The sequence below is a fragment of the Rana temporaria genome, chromosome 4 (assembly GCF_905171775.1).
Source record: "Rana temporaria chromosome 4, aRanTem1.1, whole genome shotgun sequence".
In the NCBI taxonomy this organism is placed as follows: Eukaryota; Metazoa; Chordata; class Amphibia; order Anura; family Ranidae; genus Rana; species Rana temporaria.
Window position 1 is genome coordinate 143,816,425 of NC_053492.1, and position 21,733 is coordinate 143,838,157.

The 21,733-nt window shown below is 43.0% G+C and overlaps 1 protein-coding gene across 2 annotated transcripts in view; it reads right to left on the reverse strand.

The window, feature by feature from the left end:
- The window catches only part of PLS1 (plastin 1), a 149,870-nt gene that overhangs the window by 43,872 nt on the left and 84,265 nt on the right, over positions 1-21,733 (reverse strand). For both annotated transcript variants that reach the window (XM_040349119.1, XM_040349118.1), the window contains exons 3-5: positions 15,724-15,887; positions 12,398-12,527; positions 12,126-12,258 (exon numbers count right to left, since the gene is read on the reverse strand). In XM_040349119.1, the coding sequence (XP_040205053.1) occupies positions 12,126-12,258; positions 12,398-12,527; positions 15,724-15,887 (427 nt within the window). The remainder of the gene's footprint in view (positions 1-12,125; positions 12,259-12,397; positions 12,528-15,723; positions 15,888-21,733) is intronic.

The following is a 21,733-nucleotide window of genomic DNA, read 5'->3' on the forward strand; positions in this document are numbered from 1 at the left end:
CTAAAATCTAGTAGTACCAAGTGCCCTCAGAAGTCACCTAATTAGTAAATAGAGTCCATCTGTGTGTAATTAAATCTCAGTATAAATACAGCTGTTCTGTGAAACCCTCAGAGGTTGGTTAGAGAACTTTAGTGAATAAACAGCATCATGAAGACCAAAGAACATACCAGACAGGTCAGTTGATAAAGTAGTGAAGTTTAAAGCAGGGTTAGGTTATAAAAATAATTCCCAAGCTTTGAACATCTCACGGAGCACTGTTCAATCCATCATCTGATAATGAAAAGAATATGAAACAACTGCAAACCTACTAAGGCATGGCCGTTCACCTAAACTGACAGGCCAGGCAAGGAGATCATTAATCAGAAAAGCAGCCAAGAGGCCCATGGTAACTCTGGAGGAGCTGCAGGGATCCACAGCTCAGGTGGGAGAATCTGTCCACAGGGCAACTATTAGTGCACTCCACAAATATGGCCTTTATGGAAGAGTGGCAAGAAGAAACCATTGTTGAAAGAAAACCATAAGAAGTCCCATTTTCAGTTTGCGAGAAGCCATGTGGTGGAAACAGCAAACGTGTGGAAGAAGGTGCTCTGGTCAGATGAGACCAAAATTAAACTTTTTGGCCTAAAAGCAAAACGCTATGTGTGGCAGAAAACTAACGCTACACATCACCCTGAACACACCATCCACCTTCAGCAGGGACAAGAAAGCTGGTCAGAGTTGATGGGAAGATGGATGGAGCTAAATACAGGGGAATCTTAAAAGAAAACCCATTGGAGTCTGCAAAACACTTAAAACTGGGATGGAGGACCCTAAAAATATAGCCAGAGCTACAATGGAATGGTTTAGATAAAACATATATGTGTTAGAATGACCAAGTCAAATTCCATACCTAAGGGTCCTTTCACACGTGCGGACCATTTTTAGATCAGTTTTTTATCATCAGTTGATCCGTTTTTTCATCCGTTTTTCATCCGTTTTTCATCAGTTGTCATCCGTTTTTCATCCGTTTTACATCCGTTTTTCATCAGTTGTCATCCGTTTTTCATCCGTTTTCATATCCGTTTTTTTTTTGTTAGAACTTTATTTTTATTACATATTTTGATGAAAAAAGGATGTTAGCGGATCGGATGTTAAACGAATCGTCCGCTAACATCCGTTTTTCGTCCGTTCCGTTTTTTTGACGGAAGAAAAATAGGGTTTTCTTCCGTTCAAAAAAACGGAGCTTAACGGAGACGGATGTTAACGGACGTTAGCGGATGCTCACCTGCTAACGTACGCTATCCCATTGGAAAGCATTGCAGTCCGTAAACGGACGTATGAAAAAACGGACGAACGGTCCGCACGTGTGAAAGGACCCTAAATCAAACTGAAAATCTGTGGCAAGACTTGAAAATTGCTGTTCACAGACGCTCTCCATCCAATCTGACAGAGCTTTAGCTAATTTGCAAAGAAGAATGGGCAAAATTGTCACTCTCTAGATGTGCAAAGCTGGTAGAAACATCCCCGAAAGACTTGCAGCTGTAATTGCAGTGAAAGGTGGAGCTGAATTCAAATGCACGCCACACTTTTCTTATATATATTTTTAAATAAAAATGAAAACCATTTATCATTTTCCTTTTATTTTGCAATTATGTGACACTTTGTGTTGGTCTATCACATAAAATCCCCAAAAAATACATTAACGTTTTTGGTTGTAACATGACAAAATGTGGAAAATGTCAAGGGGTATGAATACTTTTTCAAGGCACTGTATATGTAAAACACATATAGAACTGTCAGTAGATATTCAGCTGTAAATAAATTGTTTGAAGTTCAATAAACATGCTTAACCACTTGATCACTGGGCACGTAAACCCCCTTAATAACCAGACCAATTTTCAGCTTTCGGTGCTCTCACAATTTGAATGACAATTACTCATTCATACAACACTGTACCCAAATGAAATTTTCGTCCTTTTTTTCACACAAATAGAGCTTTCTTTTGGTGGTATTTAATCACCAGTGGGTTTTTTATTTTTTGCGCTATAAGAGAAAAAAGACTGAAAATTCTGTAAAAAAAAATGAATTTTTCTTTGTTTCTGTTATAAAATTTAGCAAATTTAGTATTTTTTCTTCATTCTTTTGCATAAATGTGAAAGATCAAGTTACGCCGAGTAAATAGATACCCAACATGTCACCCTTCAAAATTGCACACGCTCGTGGAATGGCGCCAAACTTCGCTACTTAAAAATCCCCATAGGCGACATTGCAGAGCATTGTGGGGTATTGCAGAGCATTGTGGGGTATTGCAGAGTAGTGTGGGGTATTGCAGAGTAGTGTGGGGTATTGCAGATTATTGCACAGTATAGGTGTGTAGTATTGCACAGTATGGGGCAGGGATGGCTGAGCAGGGATGGATGGCTGGCTGGATCTGTGACTGCATGTGTCACAGATCCAGCCCACAGCACTCGTGATGCATCTGCTGCATCTGCATGGACGTCCTCCCAGAGTTAAGCAACCGCTTTGCAGCCGTATTTCGACTGTAGGCGGTGAGCAAGTGGTTAAATGGCAACTCCACTTTCGTGGGGGAAAAAAATTGTAAATAAAGAAAAAATAATATAGCGTATACAATTTCATCACAAGTCATACTGTAATTGAATGTTATTAAACATTGTCTTTCTTTTTCAATCTGCAGTTCTGTAATTTTCCGACAATGCAATGCAATATGGCTACCTGGAGTTGTTCTGTACACAGAGGGCCAGATCCAACGAAGAACTTACGGCGGCGTATCTATTGATACGCCGCGTAAGTTCTACGATGCGCCGGCGTATCTTTGTTTTGTATTCACAAAACAAGATACGTCAGAATGTGGGCTAGATCCGACTGACGTACGTCTTAGTACGCCATCGGATCTTAGGTGCATATTTACGCTGGCCGCTAGGTGGCGCTTCCGTTGATTTCCGCGTAGAGTATGCAAATTAGCTAGATACGCCTATTCTCAAACGTACGTCCGCCCGACGCATTTTTTTACGTCGTTTGCGTAAGGCTTTTTCCGGCGTATAGTTACCCCTGCTCTATGAGGCGTACGCAATGTTAAGTATAGACGTCGGGCCAGCGTCAAATTTTTTACGTCGTTTGCGTAAAACGTTCGTGAATAGGGCTTTGCGTAAATTACGTTCACGTCGTCTAGGCATTGAGCGGGCGTAATTTAATTTGAAAATTCGACGTGATACTGAGCATGCACGCGCATGCGCCGTTTGAAAAAAGCGTAATTTACGTGGGGGCATGCTTAGTTCACATAAAACACGCTCCCCTGTTCCTCATTTGATTTAGGCGTGCTTACGCCGGCACATTTACTTAGTGCTTTGTGAATACAGCACTTGCCTCTCAAAGTTGCGGCGGCATAGCGTAAACTAAGATACGCTACGCCCAGAATGTGTAAACCCCCCAGAAACATAATTTCCTGCTTGTGTGATTGGCTCACTGATTTTCACAGATGTCTACACTAAGATACAAGTCAGATTTTAGGCATTCCCTGAAACAAAAATGTCATTTTTGGTGAGATACTCCCAATAGGAAATCACCTCTTAGGGCCCTTTCACACGGGCGGATCAGTAATGATCCGCTCCGTGTGTCCGCAAAAGCTCAGCGGGGATCCTCTGTAAAATCCCTGCTGAGCTGGCAGCTGACAGGGCGGTCCCCGCACACTGTGCAGGGACCGCCCTGTCTTTCCTCCGCTCTCCCCTATGGGGGGATCGGATGAACACGGACCGTATGTCCGTGTTCATCCGATCCGGCAGACGGAAGAATTTTTTTTTTTCTTCAGTCTGCAAATGCGGATCTTTGCGGAGGCGGACGATTACGGGCCGTAATCACATAGGGACCAATGTATGTCCCGTTTTCATCCGCAACGGACGGATTAAAATGCGGACATAGGGCCCTTTCACACGGGCGGACGAACGGTCCGTTTATTACAAGTCCGTTTACGGACTTGTAATGTATCTCTATGGGATTGCAGACGTTAGCGGAAGATGCATCCGCTAACGTCCGCAACGATCCGCGTCCGCAAAGTTCCGCTTTTTCAGACCGAAGAAAACCCTATTTTTCTTCCGTCTGGCGTACCGGATCGGATGAATACAGACACACGGTCCGTATTCATCCGATTCCCCATAGGGGAGAGCAGAGCAAAGACAGGGCGGTCTCTGCACAGTGTGCGGGGACTGCCCTGTCCGCCGACAGCTCAGCGGGGAATAACGGAGGAATCCCCGCTGAGCCAAACGGGCTAACGGAGCGGATTAATACGGATCCGCTCCGTGTGAAAGAGCCCATACGGTCCGCACGTGTGAAAGGGCCCTAAAGGATGCAGGCCCAGGAGATTTCCTCATTAGTGCCTTGCAGGTACCACAGCTGATTGATAAATATGAAACCACTCCCATTAGACTCACTTTAGACACAGAGAAAAACACAGGGATTTCTTCAGAATAACAAAAGTTAGGAATCTGCAACAAAGTTTGTTAAAATCCCTGCAATGTACATAGATCTCCCAGGGGGGAATGTCTTTTTCTCAACAAATGTGGAGTTGCACTTTAAATTAAGCTTGGCTCAGTTGTGTGCTACAATACAATACAAATTCACTATGGTGCAGTCATGTGGCATTCTAAATGCACCTGGAGTTAGGGCTGCCACCTCATCCCTTTAAAACAGAACACATATGAATTAGACAGGTTCTGTGGCTAATTAAGGTGGTAATTAGACTCATTTGGTGCCTTACCTGCATTAAATTAGCCTCAGAACCTGTGTAATTCATATGTGTTCTGTTTTAAAGGGATGAGGTGGCAACCCTACCTGGAGTGGAGACATTGGAAGAAGATGTACAAGCATTACACTCAGGGCTTTTTTTCAGGGGGAACTTGGGGGAACTCAGTTCCACCACCTTTGGCTCAGACCCTTTGGTGCCTGCTCACCACTAGGGTTGCCACCTCATCCCTTTAAAACAGAACACATATGAATTACACAGGTTCTGTGGCTGATTAAGGTGGTAATTGAACTCAAGTGGAGCCTTATCTAAATTAAATTAGCCTCAGAACCTGTGGAATTCATATGTGTTCTGTTTTAAAGGGATGAGGTGGCAACCCTACTCACCACAATCACTTGTAAACACAGAAGTCTGGTTTCTGTGTTTACAAGTGACAGCTCTGCACTCTGTATGTAATGCAATCCTGGTATTTAATGCCCCTTTAAGACCCTCCTACTGTTTGTGAAATTTGACTGACCACACCAACTATTTAATGTGATTTGGAGGGTGTGTGTGGGGGAGGAGTTTTGTGCAGTCGTGGTTAAATTCCAGCACCTATTGTTTGAGAAAAAAAGGTTTGATTACACTTTACACTTTAGCCCGGATTCACAAAGCACTTGCGCCGACGTATCTCGAGATACGCCGCGTAAGTGCAAATATGCGCCGTCGTATCTGTGCACCGTGCCCACAAAACTAGATACGCCTGAAAATAGGCTTCATCCGACCGACGTAACTTGCCTACGCCGGGGTAGAGTGGGCGCAAAGTTATTCCCCATAAAGGAGGTGTAACTCAGCAGCAGACATGCAAAGGTCTGCACCAGGGAACTCAAGCCGTCGTATTTTGCATCGTTTACGTTGGACGTGAATATGGCTGGGCGTAGGTTACATTCACGCCATAGGCAGTGATCCGTCGTATCTTAGGCAGTTGTTTCGACGCGATTGTGAGCATGCGCACTGAGATGCGCCCACGGGACAGCGCATGTGCAGTTGGCGATACGTATCTGTCTGGCGCTCGGCCCATCATTTGCATGGGGTCACGCCTCATTAGCATGGCTCACACCCACTTCCACTTACGCTGACTTACGCCTGAGAAACCCAGCACAGATTTGTGAGGCAGTGCTTTGTGAATCCAGTGCTTGCCTCTCTGCGCTGCGTCGGCGTAGCGTAAAGGAGATACGCTACGGCGGCATAAATATGCACCAGTGTCTGTGAGTCCGGGCCTTTGTCTTTTTCTCTTAAGCTAAGTGTATGAATATTCTTCTGTTGACCACTGACAGCTTACTGCTACAATCACACTGACAATTTAGTCTGGTGTGAATTGTAGTGGCAGGAACCTCCTAATTCCTGCTGCGACTGTAAGCGGCTAGGTGTGGTCACTGGCCTCATTCACTATAATGTCAGGTTGCACACAAAGTGTGTCCAGCAGTGAGCACCACAGGTAATCGTTTGCGGTGCAGAGAACCGCGAATAACTGCCGCCACCAGTGATCTGTCATTATAGTGAACGGGGCAGACAGCCACACCTAGCCTCTCACAGCCACAGCAGGAATCAGAAGATTCCTGCCTCTACAAATCGCATCAGTCTAAATCGCTGGTATGAATGTAGCCTAATGAAGCCGGCTCCTAAACACCAGGAAGTTACAGTCAGCTTTCCACAAGCAAGAAGGCAGTGCCAATGATTCGAAGACCAGCAAAGAACCAGCCCGGGTGATGACAGCCTTAGATCATATTGGATCATATGTCTGTATATTAAAAATGTCAGCAGCTATAGAATTTTTAATTTTTTTAGCTGACCAGAGCATCTCTTTAAAGTGATTGTAAAGTCAAAAGGTTTTTTATCTTAATGCATTTTATGCATTAAGATAAAAAGCTTTCTGTGTGCAGCAGCCCCCTCAGCCCCCATAATACTTATCTGAGCCCGCTCTCTATCCAGCGATGTTACACGAGACACTCCACTAACCAGGACTCCGCTCCTCATTGGCTGAGACAACAGTGAAGCGCCATTGTCTCTTGCTGCTGTCAATCAAAGTCAGCCAGCCAATCACTAGAGAAGTGGGTGGGGCCGGGCCACAGCTCCATGTCTGAATGGACACAGCGAGCTGTGACTTGGCTCGGGTGCCCCCTTAGCAAGCTGCTTGCTGTGAGGGCACTTAACAGGAGGGAGGGACCTGAAAAGAGGAGGATCCAGGCTGCTCTGTGCAAATCCACTGCACAGAGCATGTAAGTATAACATGTTTATTTTTAAGGGAAAAAAAATAGACTTTACATTCACTTTAAGTCTATTTTTCTCTTAGGATCGAATGTTAGGGAATGTTACATTTGCCTAGCGCAAGTAGGGAAGTAAAAACTGAAATTTAACAGCTATTAAAAACATTATGGGTATAATTCAAGGAATTTGCACAGCATTTTATTTTTTATTTTTTTCTAAGGCCTCGTACACACGGACGGACTGTCCGCTGAAAAAGGTCCGCCGGACCGTTTTCAGCGGACATGTCCACCCGGAGATTTCTGTCTGATGGTTGTACACACCATCAGACAGAAATCCGCGCATACACGATACGCGGTGACGTGGCCGTGCCATCGCCGCGACGATTACACGGCGACATGCGCGGCCCTGGAAGGTCAATGCTTCCACGCATGCGTCGAATCACTTTGACGCATGCGAGGGATGGCGGCCGAGCGGACATGTACGGGGAGTCTGTACAGACAACCGAACATGTTCGACGGACAGGCTTCCAGTGGACATGTTTCTTAGCATGCTAAGAAATTTTTGTCCGCTGGAAAACGGTCGGCTGGACAAATGTCCGCTGGAAACCTGTCCGGTCGGCCGTACACACGACCGAACAGTTTCAGCAGACATGTTCGGTCGTGTGTACGGGGCCTAAATAGACTTCTAAGGGGCCGTACACACGACCGAACATGTCAGCAGACATGTTCGGTCATGTGTAGGCCCGAGCGGACAGGATTCCAGCATACATTTGCCCGCCGGGCCTTTTTCCAGCGGGCAAATATTTCTGGACTTGTTTTAAAACAGCCCGCTGAAATCCTGCCCGCTCGGACATGTTCGGTCGTCTGTACAGACCTACCGTACATGTCCGAGCGCCCGCCATCCCTCGCATGCGTCGAATGACTTTGACGCATGCGTGGAAGCATTGAACTGGCAGGGCCGCCCACATCGCCACGTCATCATCGCGGCGACGGCGCCGACACACCCCGCGTATTGTTTACGCGCGGATTTCTGTATGATGGTGAGTACAGCCACCATACAGAAATCCCCGGGCATACATGTACGGTGAAAACGGTCCGGCGGACCGATTTCATCGTACATGTATGCTCGTCTGTACGCGGCCTTAGTCAGTATCTCAAGGCATTAAAAGCTCTGGCTTGTATGCCAATAGATATGCATGTGTTTCTTCAGTTGTTTAAAAAAAGATATCAAGGCTTTAAAATGTCATTGTGTTGAATTAAGAAAAAAAAAGAAAAGAATGCACTATTATGTAGAGATACTTTTACAGCGTAAAATTACATTTTCAAAGAAATTCTGTGTATTTCAAACAATATTATATTCATGGGTCGTTGGATATCTAAGTAATTAATTAAAAAGAACTGGGCGCCTTGACAAGTTATAAAAAATGTATGTCCATCTTCTGTTTCCTATTAAGATAACAAAACAATACAGGAGGCTAATCCATGGGGAAATAGAAAAGATTAATTTTTGTACTATAAAAAGGATGGCAAAGCATAACGCTATGATGTGAGAGCCTAGTCTGAACAGGTTCCTATGTCAAAAAAAGGTTTATCTATCTATCTATCTATCTATCTATCTATCTATCTATCTATATTTGTTGTCTTAAAACAAATTTCATCATAAGGACTTATACTGAATCATTGAATGTCATACACTCTGTGGTTTGCTTAACTTGTAACCTGTTTTATTTTTGAAGTCTTTGCTTTGAGCATCAGACAGCAACCAGTCGAAGAGTCTACAAATCACTATATGAAATAATAATAAAAAAAAATTAAAAAGGTACTGTAACGGAACCCCAAATGGGACAGGGGTTAAAGCCGTTTAAGATACTCAATTCCCGAACCCAAGACAGCTACCGACACTCCACAGTCAGGCAGATGAACCCCAATAATGAGACACACAGCTCTGTTTGAGGTTCCACAGGAATAGACCCTTTATTGAGAAAATCAGGCTCTTATATACAGTTAGGATCCTGCAGTAACCAAAATGAACAATGACCCAACTCCACCCACATCATCACACAATGGTTCCTAACGAGCTCCAATACACATCTTTTAGTAGACATTCTGGCTCCAGCTCTGGCATAATTTACATGAGCTAATTACCTACAGCTGATGTCTGACACATGACCTTTAGACTTTCTGTTAACTTGCAATACACATTTATCACAGGACTCCTTCACACAATACAGTGTCAATTAGCACAAGCCACAATGACAGATCCTCAGAAGCCATCCTAGATTCATTTACATCACAACAGACAATATAATGCAATCACAGCAAGCTTTATAGTACACTACAGCCAACACACAATATATATATATATATATAATATATACAATTAAATCTGACTAGCCCAGACCATAGTGGGGTTCTCATTCACCCTGTGCCCCTATTAGAGACACAGGGTGATCTACACATAAGAGGCTTCGGGGAGCTTCTGGGTCCCACGGGCCCTTCCGTTACAAGTAGATTGTAATAAATATGAAAAACGTACAACAAAATCGCAATTATTTTTCATATAAAAGTTTTACTGTATGCTTTTTTGTTGGTCTTTAACCACTTAAGACCTGGACAAATATGCTGGTAAAGGACCTGGCTAGTTTTTGCGATTTGGCACTGCGTTGATTTAACTGACAATTGCTCGGTCTTACGATGTGGCGCACAAACAAAATTGGCGTCCTTTTTTCCCCACAAATAGAGCTTTCTTTTGGTGGTATTTGATCACCTCTGCGGTTTTTATTTTTTGCGCTATAAACAAATATAGAGCGACAATTTTGAAAACAAAAATTATATTTTTTACTTTTTGCTATAATAAATACCCCCAAAAAAGACATACATTTTTTTTCCCACAGTTTAGACCAATACATATTTTTGGTAAAAAAAATCGCAATGAAGCGTTTATCTATTGGTTTGCGCAAAATGTATAGCGTTTACAAAATAGGGGATAGTTTTATGGCGTTTTTATTCATATTTTTTTTTTACTACTATTAGCGGTGATCAGCGATGTTTTTCGTGACTGCGACATTATGGTGGACACATCGGACAATTTTGACACATTTTTGGGACCATTGTCATTTTCACAGCAAAAAATGCTATAAAAATGCATTTTTACTGTGAAAATGACAGCACAGTTTAGGAGTTAACCACTAGGGGGCGCTGTAGGGGTTATGTGTGACCTCATATGTGTTTCTAACTGTAGGGGGGCGGGTTGGACATGTGATGTCACTGATCGCCTTTCCCTATATCAGGGAATAGACGATCAGTGACGTTGCCACTATGAAGAACAGGGAAGGTGTGTTTACACACACCTCTCCCCGTTCTTCAGCTCCTGTGACCAATCGCGGGACACCGGCGGCGATCGGGTCCGCGGGTCCCACGGCCGCGGTCACAGAGCTTCGGACCGGGTCACAGGGCGTGCGCCCGTGACCCACGGCTGAGCACTTAAAGAGGACGTACAGGTACGTGCCTGTGCCCAGCCGTGCCATTCTGCCAAAGTAAATGTGCAGGAGGCGGTCCTTAAGTGGTTAACAGAATTGTTGAAGTTAAATTTTCCATAATATACACACGAGGTGCCAAAGTATATGACAGATATTGCCTAGGTTGAGTCTGAAACAGATTGGCCTGTGCATGGGGAAAATTTGTCTCAGGCAACATTTAATGATATCATCTTAAGCAGCCCCAAGGGTGGCGTCATCCGCATGGAACTTCCCCGTTATAGTGCTGTCGTACGTGTTGTACATCACTGCGCTTTGCTAGAGCATTTTTTAAAAACGATCATGTGTGGGCAACGTCGTTTTAATGATGAAGTTGGAAAAAACTACGTTTTTTTCTACATGCCGAAAAACATCGTTTTTTTAATGCCGAAAAATTATCGTGTGTACGCGGCATAATGCCTTGTGCACACGACCAGTTTTTCACTATGAGAAAACTGCCATTTTTTTTTAATGGTCGTGAAAACCGGTCGTCCTGTGTATACTCCCTGGCAGTTTTCTCAATGTAAAAAACTGCCTGCAAAAAAAAATTGAAACCAGCTCTCTTTTTTCTGATTGTGTTTTCCTGTCAGTCTTTTTCTCGTCGCAAAAAACGGTCATGTGTATGCTTTTCTGAGGGGAAAAAACGTGCATGCTCAGAATCAAGTATGCAGCCCAAAAGCAGCTCAAAGGGTGGCGCCATTTGAAAGGAACTTCCCCTTTATAGTCCCGTCGTACGTGTTGTACGTCATCGCGCATGAACGTGTGTATGCAAGTCAGGCTGGAGAGGAATCACGTTGGAAAAAACTTTGTTTTTTTTCCTGCCGAGAAAAATGGTTGTGTTTACGAGGCATAAGAAGTGAATCAACCACTCTTATGCCGCGTACACACGGTCGTTTTTTGTGATGAAATAAAACAATGTTTTTCATCATGAAAAAAACATTGTTTTTCTAACTTCATCATAAAAAACGACGTTGCCCACACACCATCGTTTTCTGAAAATGCTCTAGCAAAGCGCGGTTATGTACAACACGTACGACGGCACTCTGTTCCATTCAAGCTCCCGTCTCATAACTTGCTTCTGAGCATGCGCGGGTTTAAAACGTCGTTTTAGCCCACACACGATAATTTTTTATGACACAAAAAACGACATTTTGAAAAACGACATCAAAAATTTAAGCATGTTCGAATTTTTTTTTTGGTCGTTTTTTAGAAGACAAAAAACGGTGCAAAGCCCACACACGATCATTTTAAATGAGGTTTCTAAAAACGTCGTTTTATTTCATCACAAAAAACGACCGTGTGTACGCAGCATTATTCACACATTAAAAAATAACTTTCTGGCCCACTGGGAATTTTTTTAAACAACGAGAACCAGAAAAGTAAAAACATAGTTTATTTAAAGTTTGCCACAGTGATCAAACCTTGACAAAACTTAAATTAAAGTACTTGGCAGTACATGTGGTAGCTTCCTACCTGTATATATAGAATATAATACAGGACCTATTTACTGCAGCAACTATAGGAAGAATAAATATTCAGATACAGTATATTGTGTAGTGTTCATGGAACACATAAGTGGTGCAAGATAGAAACAGTGTTAGTAGTAGTAGCAACATTAGAAGCACTTACCACAGTAAAATGCCATCCCTGAGAGATGTAAACAGGCTGTTGTTGGAGGGATTCATGGGCAGAAGATGTTGACAGTCTGGATCATCTTTTAGCACTTTATTTAGCCAGTTTACAAAAGCCACTTTCTCTTCATCTGAAAAAAAGCAGTAGCACAGTTGTCTGCTAAAGATACCTGCTTGTTCTTTTGATAATACCAAGCCAGACCAAGAACATTAGCGTATCACTTACCAGCCCATACAATGACATGAACACTAATTGATATTGTGTGTTACCTGAATATGAATGCTGTGTTCCCTGGCTGGAAATGGAAGAGGTTCCTCCTAGGGCTGTTATCCCTTGCTTCCTGGTAATTGATCTTCGGAATGTTCGGCTCACTTCTTTACTTTTCAGTTCCTGTGCTAACTGCAAAATAGAGCATTCACATGAAGTGAATTGTATGCAGTCTTAAGCTAGCCATAGAAATCAGTGGTATCTCAGGCATGTCAATTACATTTTCTTCACAATTCCCCAGGGAGTGTACATATATCTGCTGGGAGGGGGAATGTTGCGGATTCCGGTTACTCACCATATGAAAATTCTCGTACGACAGATGTACGATTAAAATTTTATAGTCTGCACATCCAGTATTTGCAATACAAAATATCAGAATCGGCTGTCAAAAGCACCATACTAACAATCCGAAAATCGGCAGATCGTTCGTCAGACGAAATGTAACTTCCAATTTTCTTATCATGTGTACGGGCCTTGAGGGTCAATAATGAGTGGTAGGAAAGTTAAGGATAGCAGCAGGTAATTGAAGGAGCAAGATATTGGCTGGAGAGAGCACAAAAATCTAGCAAACAGGAAATGCAGAGACATGGCTTAAATCAGGATGTTCATGGGAGGAGCAAAGAGTTCAAGATGCAAGAGAAATAAGACACAAGGTAAGATAGTCCAAAGAATCAGCCAGGGAGTTGACCAGCATCCCCGGTGACTCAACGAGAAGAGCAACACCTATACATCGCAGAGATCACAGGCCTGGACCCAGGTCCCGACAGCTGGAGCAGAGAAAAGGGAGATTTGTGTGATGGGGACTGGAGAAGATAAGCAGGAGATCTGTGTGAAGAGGTCTGGATGAGGAAAAGGGAATAATTGTGTGATGTGGGCCAAAGAAGCTAATGCCGCGTACACACGGTCGTTTTTCGGCATGAAAAAAACAACGTTTTTAAAAACGTCATTTAAAATGATCGTGTGTGGGCTTTACATCGTTTTTCGGCTTCTGAAAAATGACAAAAAAAAAATTCGAACATGCTGCCTTTTTAAATGTCGTTTTTCGGGTTGTAAAAAATTATCCTGTGTGGGCTAAAACGACGTTTTAAACCCGTGCATGCCCAGAAGCGAGTTATGAGACGGGATCGCTCGTTCAGGTAAAACTACCATTTATAATGGAGTAAGAACATTCATCACGCTGTAACAGACAAAAAAGCGCGAATCGTTTTTACTAACAAGGAATCAGCTAAAAGCAGCCCAAAGGCGAATAGAACTTCCCCTTCAGAGTGCCGTCGTACGTTTTGTACGTCACCGCGCTTTGTTCATCATTTTTTTTAAACGATGGTGTGTGGGCAACATCGTTTTTAATGATGAAGTTGGACATGCTGAAAAATTTCGTTTTTTTTTCATGCCGAAAAACGACCGTGTGTACGCCGCATAAGGGGAATATCTTTGTGTTGGCAACTGGAGAAGAAATGAGGAGATCTGTGTGATGGATTCTGTAGAAAAGAAGGGGAGATCTGTGTGATGAGGGCTGGAGGATAGACAGGTAAGAGCTATGTGATGGGGCTGGGAAAAATAAATGTGTCCACGTGTCCAATACATGATGATCAGTTACAAATAAAGAAGGCAGTGCACAGTCTGTAAGTTGGGGTAGCAAACCATTCACATATCATAGTTTAAAAGAGTTTACATTTTATTAAATACACAACGACGAGTGTTTGTTAACCCTTTTTTTTTTTTAAACCTGCAAGACAAAGGCATAATGAGCTAGTATGACTAGCATACTAGCTCATTATGCATTACTTACCTTAGATCAAAGCCCCTGAAGCCGTCCTCGTCTCCCCCTCCGGCCGTAGACATCTCTCCGGAAGGTTACTTCCAGGTATCTTCGCTCTGGCGCTGTGATTGGCCGAAGCGGCGATGACGTTGCATGCGCCGTAGACAACGGTGTATTCTTTTTGGCAAATATCTCATAAACCGTGTAGGTTTAGGAGATATTGCAAACACCTACAGGTAAGCCTTAATCTAGGTTTACCTGTAGCCGGTGCAACTTGGCAGAGAGGGTTTACAACCACTTTAACAGTTGTTGGTCCATTATAGCCGACCAAAGCATACTTGTATGAAAGATGACATAAGTGAAAAATAATAACACTGATACAAAAATTTGAACAGCTGTAAAATCTCAATGTTCTTTGCAGTTCCTGCTTCTTCTGTAGATATCATGAGCTGGTATCAAAACCTCAAACATCCTAAGTAGCTAACGCTTTACTACTGCTTTAAGATGTACAAGTCCTGTTGTTATCAAGGAAGTCTTATGTTAAAAAATACTATAAATAGACTATAATTAGTGGCAGTTAGTCACATCTAACTCGATTTTTTTGTGCTCTTGTAATCCACAAGTTTTCTTGTCCATATTCCTGCACAAGTTTCAAGGTAAACACAATATAATATATATTATATATATATAATTGTCAATATGTGAAGGTTCTTATTTCTTCAGGGCAAGGTATAGCTAGTAGTAGTTGAATTTGATTAACTGTTACTATCTACATCATCTTAGGAGAGGAGGTGTAGATCGAGCTGGACTGACTCAATCAGTCACTGCTGTAAGTTATATAGGGTGTGGGCAGATGGGAAGAGTTGGTTTTCAGAAGTTCGTGCCCGGTTGGAGGAAAAGGTGGTGGTGAGCCCTATTAGGGCATGGGCTGCTACCTCGAGGTACGGCCATGTGGTCGACTCCGCGTTTGCTTGGAAAGAAGTGAAAGTAAAGGAGCACCCGGTATCCAGTAAATGTAGATATTAATGCTTGTATTTACTGGATACCGGGCGCTCCTTTACTTTCACTATCTATGTCATGACCTGGATGGATGAGAACCTTCAGACCCCGTACACACGTCCGAGAAACTCGACGGGCAAAACACATCGTTTTGCTCGTCGAGTTCCTTGTGAAGCTGCCGAGGATCTCTGCGAGCCAAGTTTCCCCATTTACTAACGAGGAAATAGAGAACATGTTCTCTATTTGGCTCGACGAGTTCCTCGTTGATTTCCTCGGCCAAAAGTGTACACACGGCTGGGTTTCTCGGCAGAATACGGCTCCGATCGAGTTTCTGGCTGAATTCTGCCGAGAAACTCGGTCGTGTGTACGGGGCCTCACAGTTGCCACTATCAGCATATTCCTATAAGATGGAAAACTTTATATTAGCAAGCCTACTAAATTGCAATAATAGAAGAAAAATATATTTGTTTCACACAGATAGTGTAATATATTTGGTTATTTCTAATAAGTTTGTATTGTATTTTGTAAATGTATAACTGTGTGCAACAGAAATGTACAAAGGATACTCACACCTACAAACTCCTCAAAGTCAATTTTCCCATCCTTGTTGCGGTCAGCTGCTGTGAATATCTTCTCTATAATCTCTCTTACCCGGTAACCTGGCAGTGGGAGGTTGGCTTCTTTGAACAACTGTTGAAGCTCATAGTCATTAACAAATCCACTGTTGTCGATATCTGCAGCAAAAAAGACAGGTTTTACTTAATAATGGAACATTGCATATTCTGTCCTAATAGTCCCTGAGGGTATTAGACAACAACGGGTGAATGTTTCAACTCCCCCCAACTTAATTGTAGCAAAAATACATAAAATACACTAGTTTTTTTTTTATGTATGTACAGACATTTTTTTTTTTTTTTTTTGGATAGGGTGGGGAATAGTTAAAAATTCTCAGTTTTTTTTTTCTGTGTCCTGTTGAGTAGATTTCCCTTTACTTCTTGAACTTGAACTCTAAGGCCCCATACACACGAGAGAATTTATCCGCGGATACGGTCCAGCGGACCGTTTCCACGGATAAATCCTCTCAAAGATTTCCGCAGATTTCTATGCGATGGAGTGTACTCACCATCGCATTGAAATCCGCGCGGAAATCCTCTGGCGATGACGTGTCGCGCCGTCGCCGCGATTATGACGCGGCGACGGGCGCGACGCTGTCATATAAGGAATTCCACGCATGCGTCAAATCATTACGACGCGTGCGGGGAATCCCTTTGGACGGATGGATCCGGTGAGTCTGTACAGACGAGCGGATCTATCCGTTGGGATGGATTCCAGCAGATGGATTTGTTCAGCATGTCAGCGAATATCCGATCTGCTGGAATCCATCCCAGGGGAGATATATCCGCGGATAAAGATCCGCTGGCGTGTACACACCATAGGATCTATCCGCTCAAACCCATTTGATGGGATTTATCTGCGGATAGATTCTATGGTGTGTATGGGGCCTGAGGCCTCGTACACACGAAAGGTTAACCAGAGGACAACGGTCTGAAGGACCGTTGTCCTAGGTTAACCTATGAAGCTGACTGATGGTCCGTCGTGCCTACACACCATCAGTTAAAAAACTGATCGTGTCAGAACGTGGTGACGTAAAACACAACGACGTGCTAAAAAAACGAAGTTCAATGCTTCCAAGCATGCGTCGACTTGATTCTGAGCATGCGTGGATTTTTAACCGATGGACGTGCCTACTAACGATCGGTTTGTTCTCATCGGTTAGGAATCCATCGGTTAATTTAAAGCAAGTTGGCTTTTTTTTTAAACTAAGGTTAAATAACCTATGGGGCCCACACACGATCGGTTTGGACCGATGAAAACGGTCCATCAGACCGTTTGTCCTCTGGTTAACCTATCGTGTGTACGAGGCCTTACTGGAAGCGAGGAGAACATTTCTACAAATGACAGTTGCCAATAGGACAAGTAGCCTTGTTCTAATGACAACTTTAAAATGTTTGGTTTTCCCTTACTTTATGTCTTGGTGACAGTGGTCACCAGGACAAATAGAGAAGGAAAATCTACCCACAGTAATATTATCAGTATAAAATAAAAAGTAGGAACCCTGCTAAAACTGAATTATCAAATTTAGTGTTGCAGATAGGCCGTAATCAGGTACACTGACTTGTTATTGTTTCTACTTTTGTTCAGGTAAGTTCAAAATATTGTTTGCTTTTGCCTGTTGATGTGAAGTGTGCTCAGCCCTCTAGCAAGGGTCTCCAAACTTACTTTACTGTCTTCTGGCTTCAGGGGGGCTGGACTGTCGCAAATAGGAGTAGAAAATACCTTGGCATAAGTCCCCCTTTATTGGTTTTAATGGGAGGAATAGTGCCCCATTGTTGATATCAATGAGAATAGTGCCCCAATGGTGTCAATAGGGTGAATGCTCCATCATTGGTGTCAGTTTGTGGAATAGTGCCCCAAGGGCCAGATAAAGGCAAGCAAAGGGCCACATCTGGCCCCTGGGCCACAGTTTGGAGACCACTGCTCTAGAACTTCTCCTGTTTCGTGCCAGTCGCAAGAGTCAACTGGCTACAACCTGGACACCCCCGCCCATTCTGGGCCAAACCATCACCCCTAGCTCCAAAGTCAAAAGTCTCGGGGTCATTTTCGACAACCTACATGACAATGGATGCACAAATAGGGTCAGTAGTCAGCAGTTCTCACCATCTGCTGCGCCTACTACGCAGACTTATTCCATTTATCCCTAAGGAAGACGTAGCAGTCGTGGTAGGAACAATTGTGAACTCCAGACTGGATTATGCAAATGCCCTCTACCTCGGACTGCCAAAATACCAAATCACTCGCCTGCAAGTCGTTCAGAATACGGCCGCCAGACTGGGAAAAAAACATGGGAATCAATCTCACCTTCGTTGAGAACCCTTCACTGGTTGCCAGTAAAGGACAGAATTGCTTTTAAAGCACTCTGCCTGACACATAAGTGCATCCATAGGAAGGCTCCGCAATATCTTTGCGACAAGATAGAACCCCACAATTCCAATCGCCTTCTGCGATCCACTGGCCAAAACCTGGTCAAGGTACAGTACCCAAAGCCAGATACAAGTCCAAAGGAGAAAGAAGATTTGCATTCCAAGGTCCAAGACTATGGAACGCTTTACCAACCAGCATTCGGTTGGAGGAAAACCACCTGGCCTTCAGAAGACAGATTAAAACTCTGCTCTTTTGATGTCAAGAGACAGTAACATTCAAGCGCCCAGAAGCGATTCAGTTCGCATGTGCCACGCTATATAAGTTTTTCATTCATTCATTCAGAGCAAGACAAAACGATAATCCTGAGTTATGAATATTTCCCTCTTTCAGACAAATCATTAAAAGATTTACCAGTGGTGCCTACTGGGAAAATATATAAATATTTGGTTTGTTCTTCGAAAAGGCTCCTTGCCTCCTGAACTGTTGCCAGGAGAGAAGGCAGTTTTGGAAGTTTTTGCCTCCCAGGCCTACTGCCCTGTGCTAAAAGAGGAGCCTGAGCTTAAAGCCTCGTACACATGATCCGATTGTTGGCAGGGAATTGTGTGATGATAGACGGTTGGCCTAAAATCCAACTGTTAGTATGCGCCTTCAGAAAATTGTTGTCCAACTTTTAGCCAACAAATGTTGGATGGCAGGCTAGTAAATTTTCGGCTGGCAACAGTCTGTTATTAGATTTTCGTATGGTCTGTGCACAAGTCCGTCACACAAAAGTCCAAAGTACAAACATGAATGCTCGGAATCAATGCTCACCAAACATGACATTAGCAGAAGGTGCCCAAAGAGTGGTGCTCAAGAGCTGAAATTCCATCTAGTACGTCACAAGTTTGTGTTTGTTGGCCGACAATTGTGTGCCGTTGGTATGCAAGACAAGACAAGATCCAGGCACACGCCCTTTTGACAAAAGACTGATGCGCTGTTGAGCTTCTCTCCTGTGCTTCTCTCCTGTGCTTCTCTCCTGTGCTTCTCTCTTAAGTCTATTGTGCTAAATACATTTTCTTAAAGATACTAGTGACTGGTGCCCAATTCCTTTTACTCCACAAAGTGTCAAGGATTCTGCCCTGAGATTTGAAATTCTATCTCACCGAGCCTTCTGGGGGTTCTTCCTATCTGCCCTTGGTTAAGGAGATGCTACAAAAAATATCAGGAGTTCTAATATTTCCTTACTGTATCCAAAAGGAATACAACTATTTGGCTTGCATCTTTCAGAGATTGTGTTACATTGCTGCACAGCAAACACGATTAATGATTTGCAGTTAGTATAGTGAATTCTGTAAATGCCATCCTCATAGTAAGAGTTTAAAAAAAAGAATTTACTCAATAAAAGTAATACACAAATAGAAGTGCAGTGTAATGCTTCACCCGTTGCTCTATGACCACTCACAAATATATAACACTTTAGAAATTTTCACATTGAATTATAAATGTTATCTTGTGTTATACAGTTGCTAATTAATTACTACAGTATGCACAAAGTACAATGCATGGCATTATTGTGTCTTCCTTATAAGGAATTGTTTCTTTATAGATAAAGATAAACTAGCTTCTAGCGTATTTCTGATTTGTCTAGCTTCAATACAATTGCCTACTAAAAGACTTTGGGCCAGATCCACAAAAACCCGGCTCAACGTAACTTTTTCAATTTACTGTAAGTTACACGGCCGGAAAATTTCTACCTAAGTGCCCGATCCACAAAGCACTTACCTAGAAATTTTCGGCTGTGTAACTTAAATCCGGCCGGCGCAAGGCGTTCCTATTCAAATGGGGCGAGTCCCATTTAAATTAGGCGCGCTCCCGCGCCGGCCGTACTGCGCATGCTCACGATGTCATTTTCCTGCCGTGCTTAGCGCGGTTTTACGTTGCGCCGGGTTTTGAGAATCGCGACGGGCGTAAAAAAAAAATACGAATTGCGGCGGGAAAAAAATTTTTTTTGAAAAAAAAAGACGGCGACGCGGGATAGAAGGGTCTACTTTTACAAGGCCTAAACAGTTTAGGCCTTGTAAAAGCAGCCCTAATTTTACGATTGCAAACTAATACTTACGGAGAAAAAACAAAGCTGAAAAGCTTTGTGGATCTCCGTAAGTGCTAATTTGCATACCCGAAGCGGCATTTCGACTCGTAATGCCCCCAGCGGCGGCCGAGGTACTGCATCCTAAGATCCGACAGTGTAAGTCCCTTACACATGTCGGATCTTCTCCCTATCTTTTGGAAACTGATTCTGTGGATCAGTTCCAAAGATAGAAACAGGGATACGACGGCGTATCAGTAGATACGCCGTCGTATCCCTTTTGTGGATCTGGCCCTTTACCTGCTAGGTTCATTGAGGAAAGGCTCATTGGCTGATTTACCCTACCTGACCTGCTGGAGATAAAATTCTAAATAAAAATGTGCTTCTACCCTGCTGGTTATACCCTCGAACTTGATTGATGTTTTTTGTTAAATCTAGGGTGGGATATACATTTACCAAATAATAAAAACATTTTTCATGGTGACACCCCCACCCCCCCCCAAAAAAAACAAATTTCTCTAGGTATTAATTGGGGACCACTATAAGGCTAAAAAGGATATTCTATAGCAGTCCAAAGTTTAGGTAAATTGACAAGTCGGAGGGATCATGCATGGTCATCTTTGCAACTATTGCAACAAAAATTGCATCATAAGGCAACAACAGAACAGTCGTTTTAGTCCTGAAACAAAGAGACCATTTCCTTACATGATGTGCTCAAAGAAAGGTATGACAGATTTGTGCTTCCTCCCATTGATCCCCAGACAACCGACCCCCATCCCTATCCCAATGTTGAAGTGCGGTAGTAGGGTAAGGATCCAAATACAGTAAGTGCTGTAACATTAGAATATAAGGCCTTTGGTGTGGTCAGTTGAAGAAATTATAATAAAAACTGTGGTTGGTGATAACAATCTAGTTAACACTGTTGCACTGGGCTCTGAGTGCGTGCTGCAGTTGGATGTGTATGGAGACAATTAGAATTGTGTCTGTAGAACTAGGAATGGGAGCAAAGTCCATTCTTGGAAAATATGAACTAAATGGATCACCCCCAAATCCCTTCCTGTTCCCTGTTGTAGTTTGGCCAACTCCATATAGGAATGATTACGCCATATAGGACTATGGGTAGTGAACCCCTTCACACACTGCAACTGTTTGGACTCTTTCCACAAATTTTTAAGGGGATTGTAAGTGGGAAAGTGTTTGTGAGGTTTGGTAAAAACCCTGACGTCGAGGCTTTCCAGGACAGAATCTACTCTGATAAACTTTAACATAATACAGGTGGTTTGACAGATCTGTAGACACAGGAAAATCTTATGGATTCTGACAACATTTTGGTTGGGAAGCTCCACCCACAGAAGATGACCAAAGGATGTATCTTTTTCCTCCCAGAGAGAGGAGGAGACACATATTAGAGATGGATTGAGCAGTAAATGTATTCATTTGATCAGAGGTCCCTCAAATAGGGGTTCTTCTGGTTTATGTCAACAAAAAATGTATGTGTAGATTTGGGGCACATTATAAAATTGGTCTGCATGC